Genomic DNA, 18,571 nt, shown 5'->3' with positions numbered 1-18,571 from the left:
CACTATTCCTCCCACTGACGCCAATGATGGGGCACTATTCCTCCCACTGACGCCAATGATGGGGCACTATTCCTCCCACTGATACCAATGATGGGGCACTATTCCTCCCACTGAAACCAATGATGGGGCACTATTCCTCCCACTGACACCAATGATGGGACACTATTCCTCCCACTGACACCAATGATGGGACACTATTCCTCCCACTGACACCAATGATGGGACACTATTCCTCCCACTGATGCACAAACACTTTCATTTAGTTATACTGTATGCTTTAATACCCACAAAGGATATAAATCTACTAAGTGTACACCAAAGGCCTTTACAAACCCAGATATTACCATGTAAGAGTAATAGTGACATCATCATTGCTCAGTTCTAAGTTTCAATGATCCACAAATAAAATTCGGCCTTAACTCTTCTCTTCTGTTGTCTCTAGGATATCTAACGGTCACCATCGAGCCGCTTCCTCCAGTGGTGGTGGGAGACGCCGTGACCCTAAAATGCAACTTCAGGACGGACGGCAGGATGCGGGAGATCGTCTGGTATCGGGTAAGGATCCTAATCCAACGTACATTGTATCTGCATTGTGTTCTCTGGAGTGAGGGCTCGGCCTGCTCCCCGCAAACGCATCCGCACGCAGCGACTCCTCCCCGCCCACGCATCCGCACGCTACGACTACTCCCCGCCCACGCATCCGCACGCTGCGACTCCTCCCCGCCCACACATCCGCACGCTATGGCTCCTCCCCGCCCACGCATCCGCACGCTGCGACTACTCCCCGCCCACGCATCCGCACGCTACGACTACTCCCCGCCCACGCATCCGCACGCTGCGACTCCTCCCCGCCCACACATCCGCACGCTATGGCTCCTCCCCGCCCACGCATCCGCACGCTGCGACTCCTCCACACCCACGCATCCGCATGCTGCGACCCTTCCCCGCAAACGCATCCGCACGCTACGACTCCTCCCTGCCCACGCATCCGCACGCTACGACTCCTCCCTGCCCACGCATCCACACACTGTGACTCTTTCCCGCAAACACATCCGAAAGCTGCAACTCTTCACCGCCAACGCATCTGCACGCTACGACTCCTCCCCACCAACGCATCCGCACGCTGCAACTTCCCAGCCACGCTTCCGCACGCTGCGATTTCTCCCCACCTGTATAATATATCTTATATCTGGAGGGCGGTGATGTCACTCTGTATAATATATCTTATATCTGGAGGGCGGTGATGTCACTCTGTATAATATATCTTATATCTGGAGGGCGGTGATGTCACTCTGTATAATATATCTTATATCTGGAGGGCGGTGATGTCACTCTGTATAATATATCTTATATCTGGAGGGCGGTGATGTCACTCTGTATAATATATCTTATATCTGGAGGGCGGTGATGTCACTCCTGTATAATATATCTTATATCTGGAGGGCGGTGATGTCACTCTGTATAATATATCTTATATCTGGAGGGCGGTGATGTCACTCTGTATAATATATCTTATATCTGGAGAGCGGTGATGTCACTCTGTATAATATATCTTATATCTGGAGAGCGGTGATGTCACTCCTGTATAATATATCTTATATCTGGAGGGCGGTGATGTCACTCCTGTATAATATATCTTATATCTGGAGGGCGGTGATGTCACTCTGTATAATATATCTTATATCTGGAGAGCGGTGATGTCACTCCTGTATAATATATCTTATATCTGGAGGGCGGTGATGTCACTCCTGTATAATATATCTTATATCTGGAGGGCGGTGATGTCACTCTGTATAATATATCTTATATCTGGAGGGCGGTGATGTCACTCTGTATAATATATCTTATATCCGGAGGGCGGTGATGTCACTCTGTATAATATATCTTATATCTGGAGGGCGGTGATGTCACTCTGTATAATATATCTTATATCCGGAGGGCGGTGATGTCACTCTGTATAATATATCTTATATCTGGAGGGCGGTGATGTCATTCTGTATAATATATCTTATATCTGGAGAGCGGTGATGTCATTCTGTATAATATATCTTATATCTGGAGAGCGGTGATGTCACTCTGTATAATATATCTTATATCTGGAGGGCGGTGATGTCACTCTGTATAATATATCTTATATCTGGAGGGCGGTGATGTCACTCTGTATAATATATCTTATATCTGGAGAGCGGTGATGTCATTCTGTATAATATATCTTATATCTGGGGAGCGGTGATGTCACTCCTGTATAATATATCTTATATCTGGAGGGCGGTGATGTCACTCTGTATAATATATCTTATATCTGGAGGGCGGTGATGTCACTCTGTATAATATATCTTATATCTGGAGGGCGGTGATGTCACTCTGTATAATATATCTTATATCTGGAGAGCGGTGATGTCATTCTGTATAATATATCTTATATCTGGAGAGCGGTGATGTCATTCTGTATAATATATCTTATATCTGGAGGGCGGTGATGTCACTCTGTATAATATATCTTATATCTGGAGGGCGGTGATGTCACTCTGTATAATATATCTTATATCTGGAGGGCGGTGATGTCACTCCTGTATAATATATCTTATATCTGGAGGGCGGTGATGTCACTCTGTATAATATATCTTATATCTGGAGGGCGGTGATGTCACTCTGTATAATATATCTTATATCTGGAGAGCGGTGATGTCACTCTGTATAATATATCTTATATCTGGAGGGCGGTGATGTCACTCTATAATATATCTTATATCTGGAGGGCGGTGATGTCACTCCGTATAATATATCTTATATCTGGAGGGCGGTGATGTCACTCTATAATATATCTTATATCTGGAGGGCGGTGATGTCACTCTGTATAATATATCTTATATCTGGAGGGCGGTGATGTCACTCTGTATAATATATCTTATACCTGGAGGGCGGTGATGTCACTCTTGCTTGGAAGGTAGAAGAGTATATTATCCAGCCTATGTACACAGTGTGATCGGATCTGATTGGTTGGTGAGTGTTCCATATTGTAGCCGTTCAGGTTGAGTTCCTCTGACCCCTGGCCCTACGCCCGCCGTCCGCCATGCCGCCCCGGCGCGGTGCTGAGTGGGTTGGTAAGATTAGATTAACCCACTTCTCCCTAAATCTCTTCCGGAAGCCATAAATCCTCTCCCAGCGAGTATTCCCCGTGTATAAAAGGCGGGCGTGTTATATATATAAAGCACCCCATGTCTGTATTATATAATCCACACAATGCTAATCTGCCTGACATCACCCAGATGGAGGGATTTCTGGCAGTATGGGGAGGCAGACGGCAAACCGCAGGAGTCCAGCTTTGAAATGGAAGATCCAGGAAAGGGAAGATTTCCTGAAGGATGGTGATAGGATGCCGCCTGTGTCTGTGTAGAAATGTGTGTAAAATTTATTTATTTTTTAATTTTTTTTTATTAAACAAATGTATAATATATTTCTATATATTTAATTAAAAGAAAAACATTATATATATTTATTTTTACTTTTTATAAAAATATATTTATTTTTGTATTATATATATATTTTTAATTAAAAAAAACCATTATATATATATATATATATATATATATATATATATAAAAAATTTTTCATTTATTTTCTTATTAAACAAATGTATAATATATTTTTATATATATATATGTATATACAGTATATTAAAAAAAAAAAAAAAAAAAAAAATATATATATATATATATATCAGATTTATTTTTAATTAATTTTTTTATTTAAAAAAATAAATAAATATTATATATATATATATATATATATATATATATATATATATATATATATATATATATTCTAATATAATTTTTTTTTTATTTAAAAAAAAAAAAAAATATATATATATATATATATATATATATATATATATATATATAATATTTATTTTTTTAAATAAAAAAATAAATTAAAAATAAATCTGATATATATATATATATATATATATATATATATATATATATTTTTTTTTTTTTATTTTTTTTTTAATATACTGTATATACATATATATATAAAAATATATTATACATTTGTTTAATAAGAAAATAAATGAAAATTTTTATATATATATATATATATATATATATATATATATATATATATATATATTTCAAGCTCATGACACATTCATATATACAGGGCCATGAATAAGGGGGTACCACCAATCCTGTACGTGCCCAGGCCAGCAGGGGGCAGGTAGGGTGTGTGAATATATATATATATATGATCACGGAAGATGGAACTTATTAATATAAATCACGAAATGACGTTTGCGGGGAAGATGGCATTTTAAATGTTACTTCAAGGCTGAATGTAGTGGAAATCATTGTATTCCAATTAATACCTGCAATGATAACATTCGGTTTATAAATTCCTTCTTTTTCGTCTTTGTTTTTTTTACATTTTGGCTTTATTTGTATTTTTTCCCACGTTTACATGCAGACCGAGCTGTCTGGGGAAAAAGTGATGGTGCTGGGGGTTGGGATTTCCATTGCTGGGGGTGCTTCCTACAATGTGCTGGGGACTTCTCGTCGAGGGGTTAACACACATACGTTGGGAGACTGTGGGCGCTTAGGGATTAAAGCCAGTGCTGGTGACTGGGGGCTAAGGGGTTAAGGTGTGCTGAAACCTGGTCACTGAAGGCAACGATGCACATGTGTTGGATTCTGGATGCTGAGTGCTTAATGCACATATACTGGAACCTGACCACTGAGGGGTTAATGCACATATACTGGAACCTGACCACTGAGGGGTTAATGCACATGTACTGGAACCTGGCCACTGAGGGGTTAATGCACATGTACTGGAACCTGGCCACTGAGGGGTTAATGCACACACGCTTGAACCTGGACAGTGATGAGTTAATGCAAAATGGGGTGGAACCTGGATGCTGAGGGTTTAATGCACATGTACTGGAACCTGGCCACTGAGGGGTTAATACACATGTACTGGAACCTGGCCACTGAGGGGTTAATGCACATGTATGGGAACCTGGCCACTGAGGGGTTACTGCACATGTACTGGAACCTGGCCACTGAGGGGTTAATGCACATGTACTGGAACCTGGCCACTGAGGGGTTAATGCACATATACTGGAACCTGGCCACTGAGGGGTTAATTCACGTACTGGAACCTGGCCACTGAGGGGTTAATTCACGCACTGGAACCTGGCCACTGAGGGGTTAATGCACATGTACTGGGACCTGGCCACTGAGGGGTTAATGCACATGTACTGGGACCTGGCCACTGAGGGGTTAATGCACATGTACTGGGACCTGGCCACTGAGGGGTTAATGCACATGTACTGGGACCTGGCCCCTGAGGGGTTAATGCACACGTGCTGGAACCTGGACATAGAGGGGTTAATAAACATGTTGGAGTGCGGGTTGTCCGCCCTCACTTTGGAGGGATTTCCCAAAACAGGAATGGTTTTACAGGTGGAGGCCACTGACATTTTTTCCCTCCTCATCCTTTCAGACTGTTTTTTTCACTGGTTCTGCATTTGGCTAGGGTCTGCGCTAAGATGCAAGCCGGGTTTTAGGCATCTTTTGCAACAGGAACTTCTGTTTTGGTGATAAACTCCCCAAGCGTTAAAAAAACGTCTAAAGGGATGCAGACCCTGCAGCTTTCCTCATCAGAACAGTGAGTGCACCAGGTAATTAGAATGAACCAGACCCCCCCCCCCTCCCTTTTTCAGAATAACTCTGCACAGGACATGGTGAGGCAAAAAACACAGCTATTATTTCAGAGCAGCAAAAGGGAGGAATCTGCTACAAAGTTTGTTATCCCTGCAATGTACATGGATCACCCAGAGGGGGCGTTGTTGTTTTTTTTGTTCAACAAATGTGGAGTCACTCTTTAATATCAGCATCTGTATTTCTCTTAGTATATTGGGAAACAAGACCCAAGCTCTACTGCTCTGTTATCCTTCTGTTGGTGGAAACTGGTGCACTAGGCTGGGATATTCACTCCCAAAATAGAAGTCTGTGATGAGTACAAGTTGGCTACTCGGTACAATCCAAAATCCAAATCTTAATATGCTACGTGGTAAAATCACAGTGGATACAGCTGACGCGTTTCGGCCATTGTGGCCTTAATCATAGAATGATTGCTACTGTGGTCACTGTGACCGAAACATGCTGGCTCTATCCATGATTAAGGCCACTATGGCTGAAACACGTTGGCTCTATTCATGATTTAGACTATGGCCGAAACACGTTCGCTGTATCCATGATGGAGACTATAGCCGAAACACGTTGGCGCTATCCATGATTAGGGTCTCTATGGCCGAAACACGTTAGCTGTATCAATAATGAAGGCCACTATGGCCGAAACACATTGGCTCTATCCATGATTTAGACTATGGCCAAAACACAATAGCTCTATCCACGATTAAGAAGACTATGGACGAAACACGTTCGCTGTATCCATGATGGAGACTATGGCCGAAACACATTGGCTCTATCCATGATTAAGGCCACTATGGCCGAAACACGTTAGCTGTATCCATAATGTAGGCCACTATGGCCGAAACACAGTAGCTCTATCCATGAATAAGGAGACTATGGCCGAAACACGTTGACCCTATCCATGATTAGGGTCACTATGGTCAAAACACGTTAGCTGTATCAATGATGAAGGCCACTATGGCCGAAACACGTTAGCTGTATCCATGATTAAGGCCACTATGGCCGAAACACGTTAGCTCCATCCATAATGTAGGCCACTATGGCCGAAACACACTAGCTCTATCCATGAATAAGGAGACTATGGCAGAAACACGTTAGCTCTGTCCATGATTAAGGCCACTATGGCCGAAACACGTTAGTTGTATCCATGATTAAGGCCACTATGACCAAAATGCGGGAGCAACAGAGTGCAGGCAAGTTTCAACGTGCTGCGCGGCCCATGCACTTCAACAGCCTTCCTTGCGTGCAAAAAAACGCAAACCAGAAATCCCTGACTAACCAAAACTGCACCGCACTGAACCGCATGGTGGCGCTACACCGAACCGCATGGTGGCGCTGCACTGAACCGCATGGTGGCGCTGCACCTCGCAGTTTGATGCATGCGCTTGCAGATGCATGGGGGGGGTGTCATTACCAATGAATGGCACCACTTGCCAACGCAAAGACCGAACTGATCATGCGACCACTGCGTCAGCGGGTCACGTGATCACCGATCCTTCCCGCCCACTGAATGTTTTGAAGGGACGCCTAGGGTCGGCGATCACGTGACCCGCTGTCACGGTGGTCACATGAGCAGAAGGCAGTCCGGTCGCCGACCGATCTTCAGCCCGGACCAAGAGCTGTCTTTGCCACTTCGGTCTTTGCGAGTTAAATTTGATACCTGAAGGCTGATCACAATACACAGCAAACCGCTTAGTGCGCCTCATTAATCCGCACGCATTTCGCCATCCGACAAAAATGACGGGAAAATGAATCCGCCGCCGATGACCTGTAATTTTTTTTCCCCGTCTGTCTAATCCGTCAGAAATAATGGGAATTCATCATTCAGCACAATAGACGTTTAATATCGCGCCGCACAATGCGCCGATTGTGAGCGGCAAACATAGGCGCCATCTTTGCCATCCCGGAGTCGCGCCATTGTACGGATTGCGTTCGCCTGCGATTGGTAATGCCGCCGTTTTGTCCGAAATCAAATAATAACGATACAGCACAGAGATTAAAGCGACGTCTTTATTGGCGCTCGCTGAATTATTTACCCAGAATCCCGCGGTGCCGCCGCTCGCTTTACACATCCATCCCGAAAACGCACTTCCTTTTTTTTTTTTTTTTTCTTAGCAATTTAGATAAAATCGTTTTTTTTTTCCTCGCCGGTAATCTCTCCAGCGCTCCCCCAATAATCCTCTTGCCAGTCCGCCGCGCTAATCTCTCAATCCCACATCCTCGCCGTATTAATATTTTTTTTTTTTTTAGCGGCTGGCAGGTTTCAGCCGCAACGCGTTTTGTTTTACCGCGAGATCATTTAATGTGAGAAGTTTTAATGCGTCTATTTGTTGGAGGTCTGTGGGGGGGGGGGGGAGGGGGGTTCCGCTATTCAGGGCTCCCGGTATTTCCCGGACGCGGGACGCAGGCGGTTTTCAGGCCGCATTTTATCTTTTTTTTTTTTCCTCTCATGATTGACACGTGTAAAGGAAAAAAAAAACATATAGAACACAAATTTTTATACATTTTATATCATTTTATTCGATGTCGTGTGAGAATTAACCGCTTCTGCTCTGGGCTTTTTTTTTTATTTTTTGGCGGTAAAAATACCTCCCCAAAACGCCCCAAAACGATAGAAACATAGAAAAGTGATGGCAGAAAAATGATGGGGCACTATTCCTCCCACTGACACCAATGATGGGGCACTATTCCTCCCACTGATACCAATGATGGGGCACTATTCCTCCCACTGACACCAATGATGGGGCACTATTCCTCCCACGGACACCAATGATGGGCACTATTCCTCCCACTGATACCAATGATGGGGCACTATTCCTCCCACTGACACCAATGATGGGGCACTATTCCTCCCACTGACACCAATGATGGGGCACTATTCCTCCCACTGATACCAATGATGGGGCACTATTCCTCCCACTGACACCAATGATGGGGCACTATTCCTCCCACTGACACCAATGATGGGGCACTATTCCTCCCACTGACACCAATGATGGGACACTATTCCTCCCACTGACACCAATGATGGGGCACTATTCCTCCCACTGACACCAATGATGGGGCACTATTCCTCCCACTGACACCAATGATGGGGCACTATTCCTCCCACTGACACCAATGATGGGGCACTATTCCTCCCACTGACACCAATGATGGGGCACTATTCCTCCCACTGACACCAATGATGGGGCACTATTCCTCCCACTGACACCAATGATGGGGCACTATTCCTCCCACTGACACCAATGATGGGGCACTATTCCTCCCACTGATACCAATGATGGGGCACTATTCCTCCCACTGACACCAATGATGGGGGACTATGGATTCCATCATTGACTACATTTTTTTTGGTCATCTTGGATTTTTTTTTTCAGCATATGACACCTTGGGAAGCATAGCAATCCTTTTATGGAAATTTGTGGTGCTAAAAATGTGCGGCTTTTTGCCATCTCGGAAAGCTTGGATCTCCCGGGGCCCCTCCTCCCTCCCCTAGTGGCCCCCAGGATCCGGGGAGAGCTCCATCCGGAGGAACGTCGTTGTGCGGCGTTAATGTATTGAATGGAGTGCAGCAATGTCACATTAACAATTTCATGTCACTTTTTGCCCCAGAGTGCCCAATGGAGCGATGTCACATCACTTCAACAAATGAAATCGAGCGAACCGCCGGTGCTGCAACAAATTGAATGAAAGATGGTGACATTGCCGCCGCCGCCGTGTGATGGCGGATCGCTCGCGCCTGGATCCGGCCTGAAAGCTGCGCCGTTTGTCTCCGAAACGATGAGCTGGAAAATATGGATATGGATGGCGTGGAGATGGAGGATTGAACTGTTGGGGGGGAAATGATGCTGAACTGCAAATGGGGACCCCGGGGGGTGGGGGACTCACATGTAGAGAAAGGACGGTGACCCGTTTCAAAGGATGACCACAAGGGGCAGCGTTTGTACAAGACTTTCTCTTTAACCCTTTAAGGCCAAATCCGCCTTTTGGGTTTTTTTTTTTTTTTTATAATTCTATGCCTGAAGATTACGTAAAACCCCCCTAAACATTATTTAGTGGACGCTCTAGAGCAGGTGTCTCCAATCTCTCCATGCAAAGGGCCAGTCTACTGTCCTTCTGGGGGACCGGACTGTGGTCGGAAATGCCTCGGCATCAGTGCCCCATCATTGGTTCCAATGGGAGGAGTCGTGTCCCATTGCTGAGATCAGTGAGATGAATAGTGACCCATTGATGGTGTCAGTAGGGGGAATGGTGCCCCATTGGTGGTGTCAGTAGGGGGAATGGTGCCCCATTGATGGTGTAAGTAGGGGGAATGGTGCCCCATCATTGGTTCCAATGGGAGGAGTCGTGTCCCATTGCTGAGATCAGTGAGATGAATAGTGACCCATTGGTGGTGTCAGTAGGGGGAATGGTGCCCCATTGATGGTGTAAGTAGGGGGAATGGTGCCCCATCATTGGTTCCAATGGGAGGAGTCGTGTCCCATTGCTGAGATCAGTGAGATGAATAGTGACCCATTGGTGGTGTCAGTAGGGGGAATGGTGCCCCATTGGTGGTGTCAGTAGGGGGAATGGTGCCCCATTGATGGTGTAAGTAGGGGGAATGGTGCCCCATCATTGGTTCCAATGGGAGGAGTCGTGTCCCATTGCTGAGATCAGTGAGATGAATAGTGACCCATTGATGGTGTCAGTAGGGGGAATGGTGCCCCATCATTGGTTCCAATGGGAAGAGTAGTGCCCCATTGCTGAGATCAGTGAGATGAACAGTGCCCCATCATTGGTGCCAGTTGGAGGAATAGTGCTCCTCAAGGGCCAGATAAGGGCAAGCAAAGGGCCACATCTGACCCCCCCCCCGGGCCGCAGTTTGGAGACTGCTGCCAAGAAGAATAAAATAGTGGTAGTTCCAAATGTTTGTCTCACACCATATTAGAGTATTTTTTACTGAAATGTTGCGTTTCATAAACTGTTGCACTAAATTAATTTTAGGGCTCAGCAACACAAAGAGCTACCCAACGTTTTGGTAAAATATAAAAGATGAAGTGGCACCGAGTGAGCAGATACCCAACGTGTCACACCTTAAACTTGCATACGCAGCAAACTTCAATACCCTATATTTTCCATAGGAAAATGGGGGGGGGGGGCAGGTTGTACACAATTCAATCTATCAATCGACTTGTTTGCTGGCAGCCTGTAGGGTTTTCTCTGCTCCTCCTCCCCCTTCCCTACTGCTCCCTCCTCTCCCTCCCCCACTCCTCCTCCTTCCTCCCCCCTCTACTGCTGCACCTTCCCCCCTCCACTGCTCCTCCTTCCTCCTCCCCCTCCCCTACTGCTCCCTCCTCTCCCGCTCCTCCTTCCTCCCCTCTCCACTGCTCCTTCTTCCTCCTCCCCTGCTCCTCCTTCCCCCTCTCCTGCTCCTCCTTCCCCCTCCCCTTCTCATCTTCCTTCCTCTCCTTCCCCTGCTCCTTCTTCCTCCTCCTCCTCCCCTGCTCCTCCTTCCTCCCCCCTCCCCCTCCCCTACTTTTCCCTCCCTCCTCTACCTTCCTTGCTCCTTCCCCCTCCCTTGCTCCTCTTCCCCCTCCCCTTCTCCCTCCCCTTTTCCTCTTTCCATTCCCCCTCCCCTTTTCCTCCTTCCATTCCCCCTCCCCTTTTCCTCCTTCCACTCCCCCTCCCCTTTTCCTCCTTCCACCCCCCCTCCCCTTTTCCTTCTTTCTTTCTCTTCCCCTCCCCTTTTCCTTCTTTATTTCTCTTCCCCTCCCCTTTTCCTCCTTCCTCTCCCCCTCCCCTGCTCCTTCCTCTCTCCACTCCCCCATCTCCTTCTCACTCCTCCCCTGCTCCTCCCTCCTCTTCCCCCCCCTGCTCTTTCCTCCTCCTTCCTCCCCTGCTCCTCCTTCCTCCTCCCCTGCTCCAGCCACCCCCTCCCCTGCTCCACCTTCCCCCCTCTTCTGCTCCCTCATCCCCCTCCCGTTTTCATCCTCCCCCTCCCCTGTTTTTCCCTCTTCCTCTCCCCCTCCCCTGTTCCTCCTTCCTCTCCCCCTCCAATTCTTCTCCTTTCTCCACCCCCTCCCACTTCTTCCTCTCCCCCTCCAATTCTTCTCTTTTCTCCACCCCCTCCCACTTCTTCCTCCCTCTCTTCTGCTCCTCCTTCCTTCTCCCCTGCTCCTTCCTCCTCCTCCCCATCCCCTTCTTCTCCTTCCCCCTCTCCTGCTTCTCCTTCCTCCTCCCCCTCCCTCTCCCCTGCTTCTTCCTCCTCCCCCTCCCTTGCTTCTCCTACTTTACCTTCCTCCTCCTCCTCCCCTGCTCCTCTATCCTCCTCCCCTGCTTCTCCTTCTTCTCATTCCTTCTCCTCCTCCCCTGCTCCTCTATTCTCCTCCCCTACTTCTCCTTCCTCCTCCCCGTCCCCTGCTTCTCCTTCCTCCTCCCCCTCTCCTGCTTCTCCTTCCTCCTCCCCGTCCCCTGATTCTCCTTCCTCCTCCCCCTCTCCTGCTTCTCCTTCCTCCTCCCCCTCTCCTGCTTCTCCTTCCTCCTCCCCCTCCCCTGCTTCTCCTTCCTCCTCCCCCTCCCCTGCTTTTCCTTCCTCCTGCTTCTCCTTCCTCCTCCCCCTCCCCTGCTTCTCCTTCCTCCTCCCCCTCCCCTGCTTCTCCTTCCTCCTCACAGCCAGTGAGGAGGGAGTCGGGGTGAGGCCAATCTGTGCTTTGGGTTTCATTGGACACAACACGGCTCAGGATCGAGTCTGCTCTTCTGGTTTCCCCTGCCGGTGTCTCTGGCTCCCCCCCCCCCCCCCCCCCGGCCGGTGAGTGCCCACCATAGCAAGCTGCTTGCTATGGGGGGCACTCAGCAGGAAGGAGGAGCCAGGACCACCGGCGGGAGACCCCAAAAGAGGAGGACCGGGGCTGCTTTGTGCTAAACCACTGCAGACAGCAGGCCAGTATAACATGTTTGGTATTTAAAAATCTAATTGTTTCCCTTTACAATGACCTGAAAGACTTTCCTTGTAAACATTCGGTGTCAGTGACACCTTCTCCTTTGTGTTCGGTGTGAAGGATGGAAGGAGTGGGGAGAACACTTGTAGGCCATGGCTGGGGGGGGGCTTGTCTGTTTCCAAGGCCCCTATTGTGTAAGGCAGACCTCGTCCTCCTCGTACAATGACTCATCCCCCGCTGTCTGATGATGAGACGTGTTTATGAGGATTTCTCCGACTCGTTATAATCATTTATTTCTCTTCTTACAATCAATCAAACTGGTAAACCCAATGTGTCCACCCGTGTTCCATCCATGTTCCACCCGTGTTCCACCGTGTCCATCAGCGTCCCTCCACGTTCCTCTGCATCCATCTGTGTCCCATCCACGGCCCTCCGTGTCCCTCCGCGTCCATCAGTGTCCCTCCGTGGCCCTCTGTATCCCTCCGCGTCCATCCACATCCCTCTGCATCCATCCGTCTCCCACCCATGGCCCTCGTGTCCCTCCACGGCCCTCCGTGTCCCTCCACGTCTATCAGTGCCCATCCACGTCCCTCCGCGTCCATCCACTTCCGTCCACGTTCCTCCGCATCCATCCGTGTCCCATCCACGGCCCTCGTGCCCCTCCACGTCCATCCGTGTCCCTCCGCTTCCATCAGTGTCCCATCCACGTCCCTCTGCGGCCCTCTGTGTCCCTTCGCGTCCATCCACGTCCCTCTACATTCCACTGTGCCCATCCGTGTCCTATCCACGTCTCTTTGCGGCCCTCCCCTTCCCTCTGCTTCCTTCCATGTCCCTCCGCTTCCATCCGTGTTCCTCCGTGTCCATCCACATCCCTTCATGGCCCTCCATGTTCCTCCGTGCCCATCCACGTCCCTCCGTGGCTATCCGTGTTCCTCTGTGCCCATCCACGGGAGGAAGACCCTTAATGAAGGGGCATTGACATGAACAGCTCCCTGGGGGATGTCTGTATTGTGATCTTTCCGTAGGGATTTCCTTGTCGTCTGCCGCAACACAGAAATGTTGCGTTTTTCTGGGGTCAGCAATACGCTCCTGTTAATTTTCCTGTAACTATTTCTGGACGGCGGGAAGTGAAGCTGATTTGCGCGCCGCATTGCAAGCTTCTGATCTTTCTTCCCTCTTTTCCTATAGTATCAAAAAAGAAGCAAACCGTTTTGGTTGTGGATGGAGTGTAGAGGGATTGGACCCCCTGTGAGGTTTTTGTCGGTGTCAGCGGCCCCATTAGGGAGACTCCCCTTCTCTTTTGTAAGGACAGAATAATTTCGGAGTTTAAAAAAAAAAACAACCCGTTAATATCAATAATCGTTGCGACGTCTACAATGTTGCAGTGTTAAAGGTCAGCCGGTTGGGACTTTGCCCCAGTTATCGCGGTTTTCCCGCCGCGGTCATCTTCCCCCTCGCCCTCTCTATTCCCAGCTGCGGGGATATCTGGTCCAGTGACTGCGCACAATGCAGGGAAGGCACAATATAACATGGGATGTCGTACAAGAGGGGTTACCATGGCGACTTCTCTTAAGCCCTGTCTGCTGTTCTGATTTCCTGCGAGGAAAGGTCGCTGTTTTACTCGGCTTATCAGCGGCGTCCAGGGGAGGCAGAGCCGGCGTGGCGCATGGCGGAGGGGGGGGGGGTGCAACCGTCGCAGGCCGCCTGACCGCGGGGAGGAAAGGGCAGCGCCACCATACAAACCCGGCATTGTAAATTCAAAATTCAAATCTCCGGAGTCGTCTTTAACGTACCGGAAGGTCCCGTGTCATCCGTCTCGCCTGACGATTTTTACCGTTCTGATTTTTTTTTTTTTTTTACCGCCAAAAAAAAAAAAAAAAAAAAGGTGCAAGACGATACCATGAAATGATACACGATGTCATTTTCACCCAATAAATTTCCCCGAACTGCTTGATTATGTAAATTTTTATTCAGCGTGTAGATCTAAGGGGCATTAATGGAGGTGATTTGTTATTGTTGCCTGCAGCCTGGGAGCCGACCTTCCCTGACCCCTCTATAGCCATTAGCTGCGGTATTATCAGGGGGTTCCGGTTCCTCCAGCACTGAAACCATGTAATGGCAAAGGGGTACTGGGCTGTGCTGGAGGGTCTCTTTATACTGGCTGCTGGGGGATCTATTATTGCTGGGGTGGATCTACTTTAGTTGAGGGGGGTCCATTTTTGCTGAGGGAGGGTCTATTATTGTGTGGGGGATCTATTATTGCTGGGGTGGATCTACTTTAGTTGAGGGGGGTCCATTTTTGCTGAGGGAGGGTTTATTATTGTGTGGGGGATCTATTATTATTGCTGGGGTGGATCTACTTTAGTTGAGGGGGGTCCATTTTTGCTGAGGGAAGGTTTATTATTGTGTGGGGGATCTATTATCGCTGGTGGGGATTTATTTTTGCATGGGGGTCTGTTGTCGTGGAGGTCTACTGTTACTGGCAGGGGTTCTTTTGTTGCTGCGGGGGGAGATCTTATCTTACTGTGGGGGCAATTGTTGCTGACAGGGATCTACAGTTGAGGGAGGGGTGTGTTGTTGCTTGCTGCTGGAGGATCTAATTTTCTGCTATTGTTGCTGGGGTGGATCTACTTTTGTTGAGGGTGGTCCATTGTTGTTGAGGGAAGGTCTAGTATTGTGTGGGGGATCTATTATCGCTGGTGGGGATTTATTTTTGCATGGGGGTCTGTTGTTGCCATGGAAGTCTTCTGTTACTGGCACGGGTTATTTTGTTGCTGGGAGGGGGAGATCTTATCTTGCTGCGGGGGCAATTGTTGCTGACAGGGATCTACTGTTGAGGGAGGGGTGTATTGTTGCTTGCTGCTGGAGGATCTAATTGTCTGCTAGGAGTCTATTGTTGCTGGGATGGATCTACTTTAGTTGAGGGGGGTCCATTTTTGCTGAGGGAGGGTCTATTATTGTGTGGGGGATCTATTATCTCTGGTGGGGATTGATTTTTGCATGGGGGTCTGTTGTTGCCGTGGAGGTCTACTGTTACTGGCAGGGTTTCTATTGGTGCTGCAGGGGGTCTTATCTTGCTGTGGGGGCAATTGTTGCTGACAGGGATCTACTGTTGAGGGGACGGTGTATTGTTGCTTGCTACTGGAGGATCTAATTTTCTGCTATTGCTGCTGGGGTGGATCTACTTTTGTTGAGGGGGGTCCATTGTTGCTGAGGGAGGATCTAGTATTGTGTTTGGGATCTATTTTCGCTGGGGGGATCTATTGTTACTGTGAGGGTTTTTTGTTCAAGTCATTGTGCCAAAAGTCATCATCCTGCGTACATCGGGAGCTGTGCAACTGGTGCTATTCTGACCACGTGTGTTACCACGTCTGCTATCTCATCGTGGATAGTAAGTTAGAACGAAGAGCCAACGTGGAATTCTGCGTGAAACCGGGCAAATCGCTGGATCTCCGCAATGTGGTCAAAACCGCAACCTTTGAGCTGGACCTTCATCGTATTGTTGCTTGCTGGTAGAGGATCTAATTGTCTGCTGGGAGTCTATTATTGCTGGGGTGGATCTACTTTAGTTGAGGGGGGTCCATTTTTGCTGAGGGAGGGTTTATTATTGTGTGGGGGATCTATTATTATTGCTGGGGTGGATCTACTTTAGTTGAGGGGGGTTCATTGTTGCTGAGGGAGGGTGTGTTATTGTGTGGGGGATCTATTATCTCTGGTGGGGATTTATTTTTGCATGGGGGTCTGTTGTTGCCATGGAGGTCTTCTGTTACTGGCAGGGGGAGATTTTATCTTGCTGTGGGGGCAATTGTTGCTGACAGGGATCTACTGTTGAGGGGACGGTGTATTGTTCCTTGCTACTGGAGGATCTAATTTTCCTCTATTGTTGCTGGGGTGGATCTACTTTTATTGAAGGGGGTCCATTGTTGCTGAGGGGGGTCTATTATTGTGCGGGGGATCTATTTTCGCTTCGGGGGATCTGTTGTTACCATGAAGGTCTTTTGTTGGTCAAGTCAGTGTGCCAAAAGTCATCATCCTGCGTACGTCGGGAGCTGTGCAACTGGTGCAATTCTGACCACATGTGTTACCACGTCTGCTATCTCATCGTGGATAGTAAGTTAGAATGAAGAGCCAACGTGGAATTCTGCGTGAAACCGGGCAAATCGCTGGATCTCCGCAATGTGGTCAAAACCGCAACCTTTGAGCTGGACCTTCATCGTATTGTTGCTTGCTGGTGGAGGATCTAATTGTCTGCTGGGAGTCTATTGTTGCTGGGGTGGATCTACTTTTGTTCAGGGGGGTCCATTGTTGCTGAGGGAGGGTCTATTATTGTGTGGGGGATCTATTATCTCTGGTGGGGATTTATTTTTGCATGGGGGTCTGTTGTTGCCATGGAGGTCTTCTGTTACTGGCAGGGGTTCTATTGGTGCTGCAGGGGGTCTTATCTTGCTGTGGGGGCAATTGTTGCTGACTGGGATCTACTGTTGAGGGAGGAGTGTATTGTTGCTTGCTGCTGGAGGATCTAATTGTCTGCTAGGAGTCTATTGCTGCTGGGATAGATCTACTTTAGTTGAGGGGGTCCATTGTTGCTGAGGGAGGGTCTATTATTGTGTGGGGGATCTATTATCTCTGGTGGGATCTATTTTTGCATGGGGGTCTGTTGTTGCCATGGAGGTCTTCTGTTACTGGCAGGGGGAGATTTTATCTTGCTGTGGGGGCAATTGTTGCTGACAGGACAGGGATCTACTGTTGAGGGGACGGTGTATTGTTGCTTGCTACTGGAGGATCTAATTTTCTGCTATTGTTGCTGGGGTGGATCTACTTTTCTTGAAGGGGGTCAATTGTTGCTGAGGGGGGTCCATTATTGTTCGGGGGATCTATTTTTGCTTCGGGGGATCTGTTGTTACCATGAGGGTCTTTTGTTGGTCAAGTCAGTGTGCCAAAAGTCATCATCCTGCGTACATCGGGAGCTGTGCAACTGGTGCTATTTTGACCACGTGTGTTACCACGTCTGCTATTTCATCGTGGACAGCAAGTTAGAACGAAACGTGGAATTCTGCGTGAAACCGGGCAAATCGCTGGATCTCCGCAATGTGGCCAAAACCGCAACCTTTGAGCAGGACCTTCATCGTCGGGAATTTCGAGGGTTGAGCTCGTTGAAGGTCTTCCTGATCTCTCGGCGTCTTCCAGTGATATTCTTCCGCACTTTCCACTCAAAACACCTCGAACGACTCGTTGCAGGGTCACCATAACCTTGCCGGATCACACCAAACATCTCTGCGGCAGATTTTCCCGGTTTCATACAGAATTTCACGTTGGCTCTTTGTTCTAACTTGCTATCCATGATGAAATGGCAGACGTGGTAATGCACGTGGTCAGAATAGCACCAGTTGCACAGCTCCCGATGTGCAGCTATGAGCCTTTCTCTGCTCACCCCCCCAGCATGTATATACAAAGGGGTGGGGTTCTGGTGACATCAGTGCCCTTATATGGACACATGCCCATAGTTAGTCAATGACCTTATATCTACACCAGTCCCTAAATGGGTTTAGCGCTACCCCCGCAGGAGCCGATGGTGACGATGGGTCCTCTGTTCTGCCACAACTTAGGAGTGGTAAGGGTGAGATGGTCTAGTACCCACTAGCTGGCACACAAAGGATTACAGCAAGACTACAATAACCTACAACTGGGTAACTAGAGTCCCTGAACAACCTCCACCAATTCAGAAGAATCAAAAAGGTTCCTGTATACACCTTGTGCATATAACCGTGCATAGAACCCCGACAACATGTGGGTATATGTGTTCATAGTATGGAGGTACCCCTGGAGGTGTTAGAAAGAACCTGGCACCTAGTAGTTAACGTTGGCCGGCTTTTGGTGGGGCCTTTCTGTAGGTAGTGCACTGTTCCTTTAAAAATGTGGTTGTATGATAGAAGAAAG

The 18,571-nt window shown here is 48.0% G+C and overlaps 1 protein-coding gene across 1 annotated transcript in view; it reads left to right on the top strand.

Annotated features, from left to right (window-relative positions):
- Nucleotides 1-438: 438 nt before the first annotated feature.
- IGSF21 (immunoglobin superfamily member 21) overlaps nucleotides 439-18,571 on the top strand; it is a 467,300-nt gene continuing 449,167 nt past the window's right edge. The window contains exon 1 of the mRNA XM_089660114.1: nucleotides 439-555. Coding sequence (XP_089516240.1) covers nucleotides 532-555 — 24 coding nt within the window. The 5' untranslated portion in view covers nucleotides 439-531. The remainder of the gene's footprint in view (nucleotides 556-18,571) is intronic.

The sequence above is a fragment of the Staurois parvus genome, unplaced genomic scaffold (genome assembly GCF_062004578.1).
Source record: "Staurois parvus isolate SC_StPar_1 unplaced genomic scaffold, SC_StPar_1.0 ptg001206l, whole genome shotgun sequence".
In the NCBI taxonomy this organism is placed as follows: domain Eukaryota; kingdom Metazoa; phylum Chordata; class Amphibia; order Anura; family Ranidae; genus Staurois; species Staurois parvus.
Note: the sequence above shows the minus strand (reverse complement) of the source record. Positions and strands in the feature narration are given on the sequence as shown.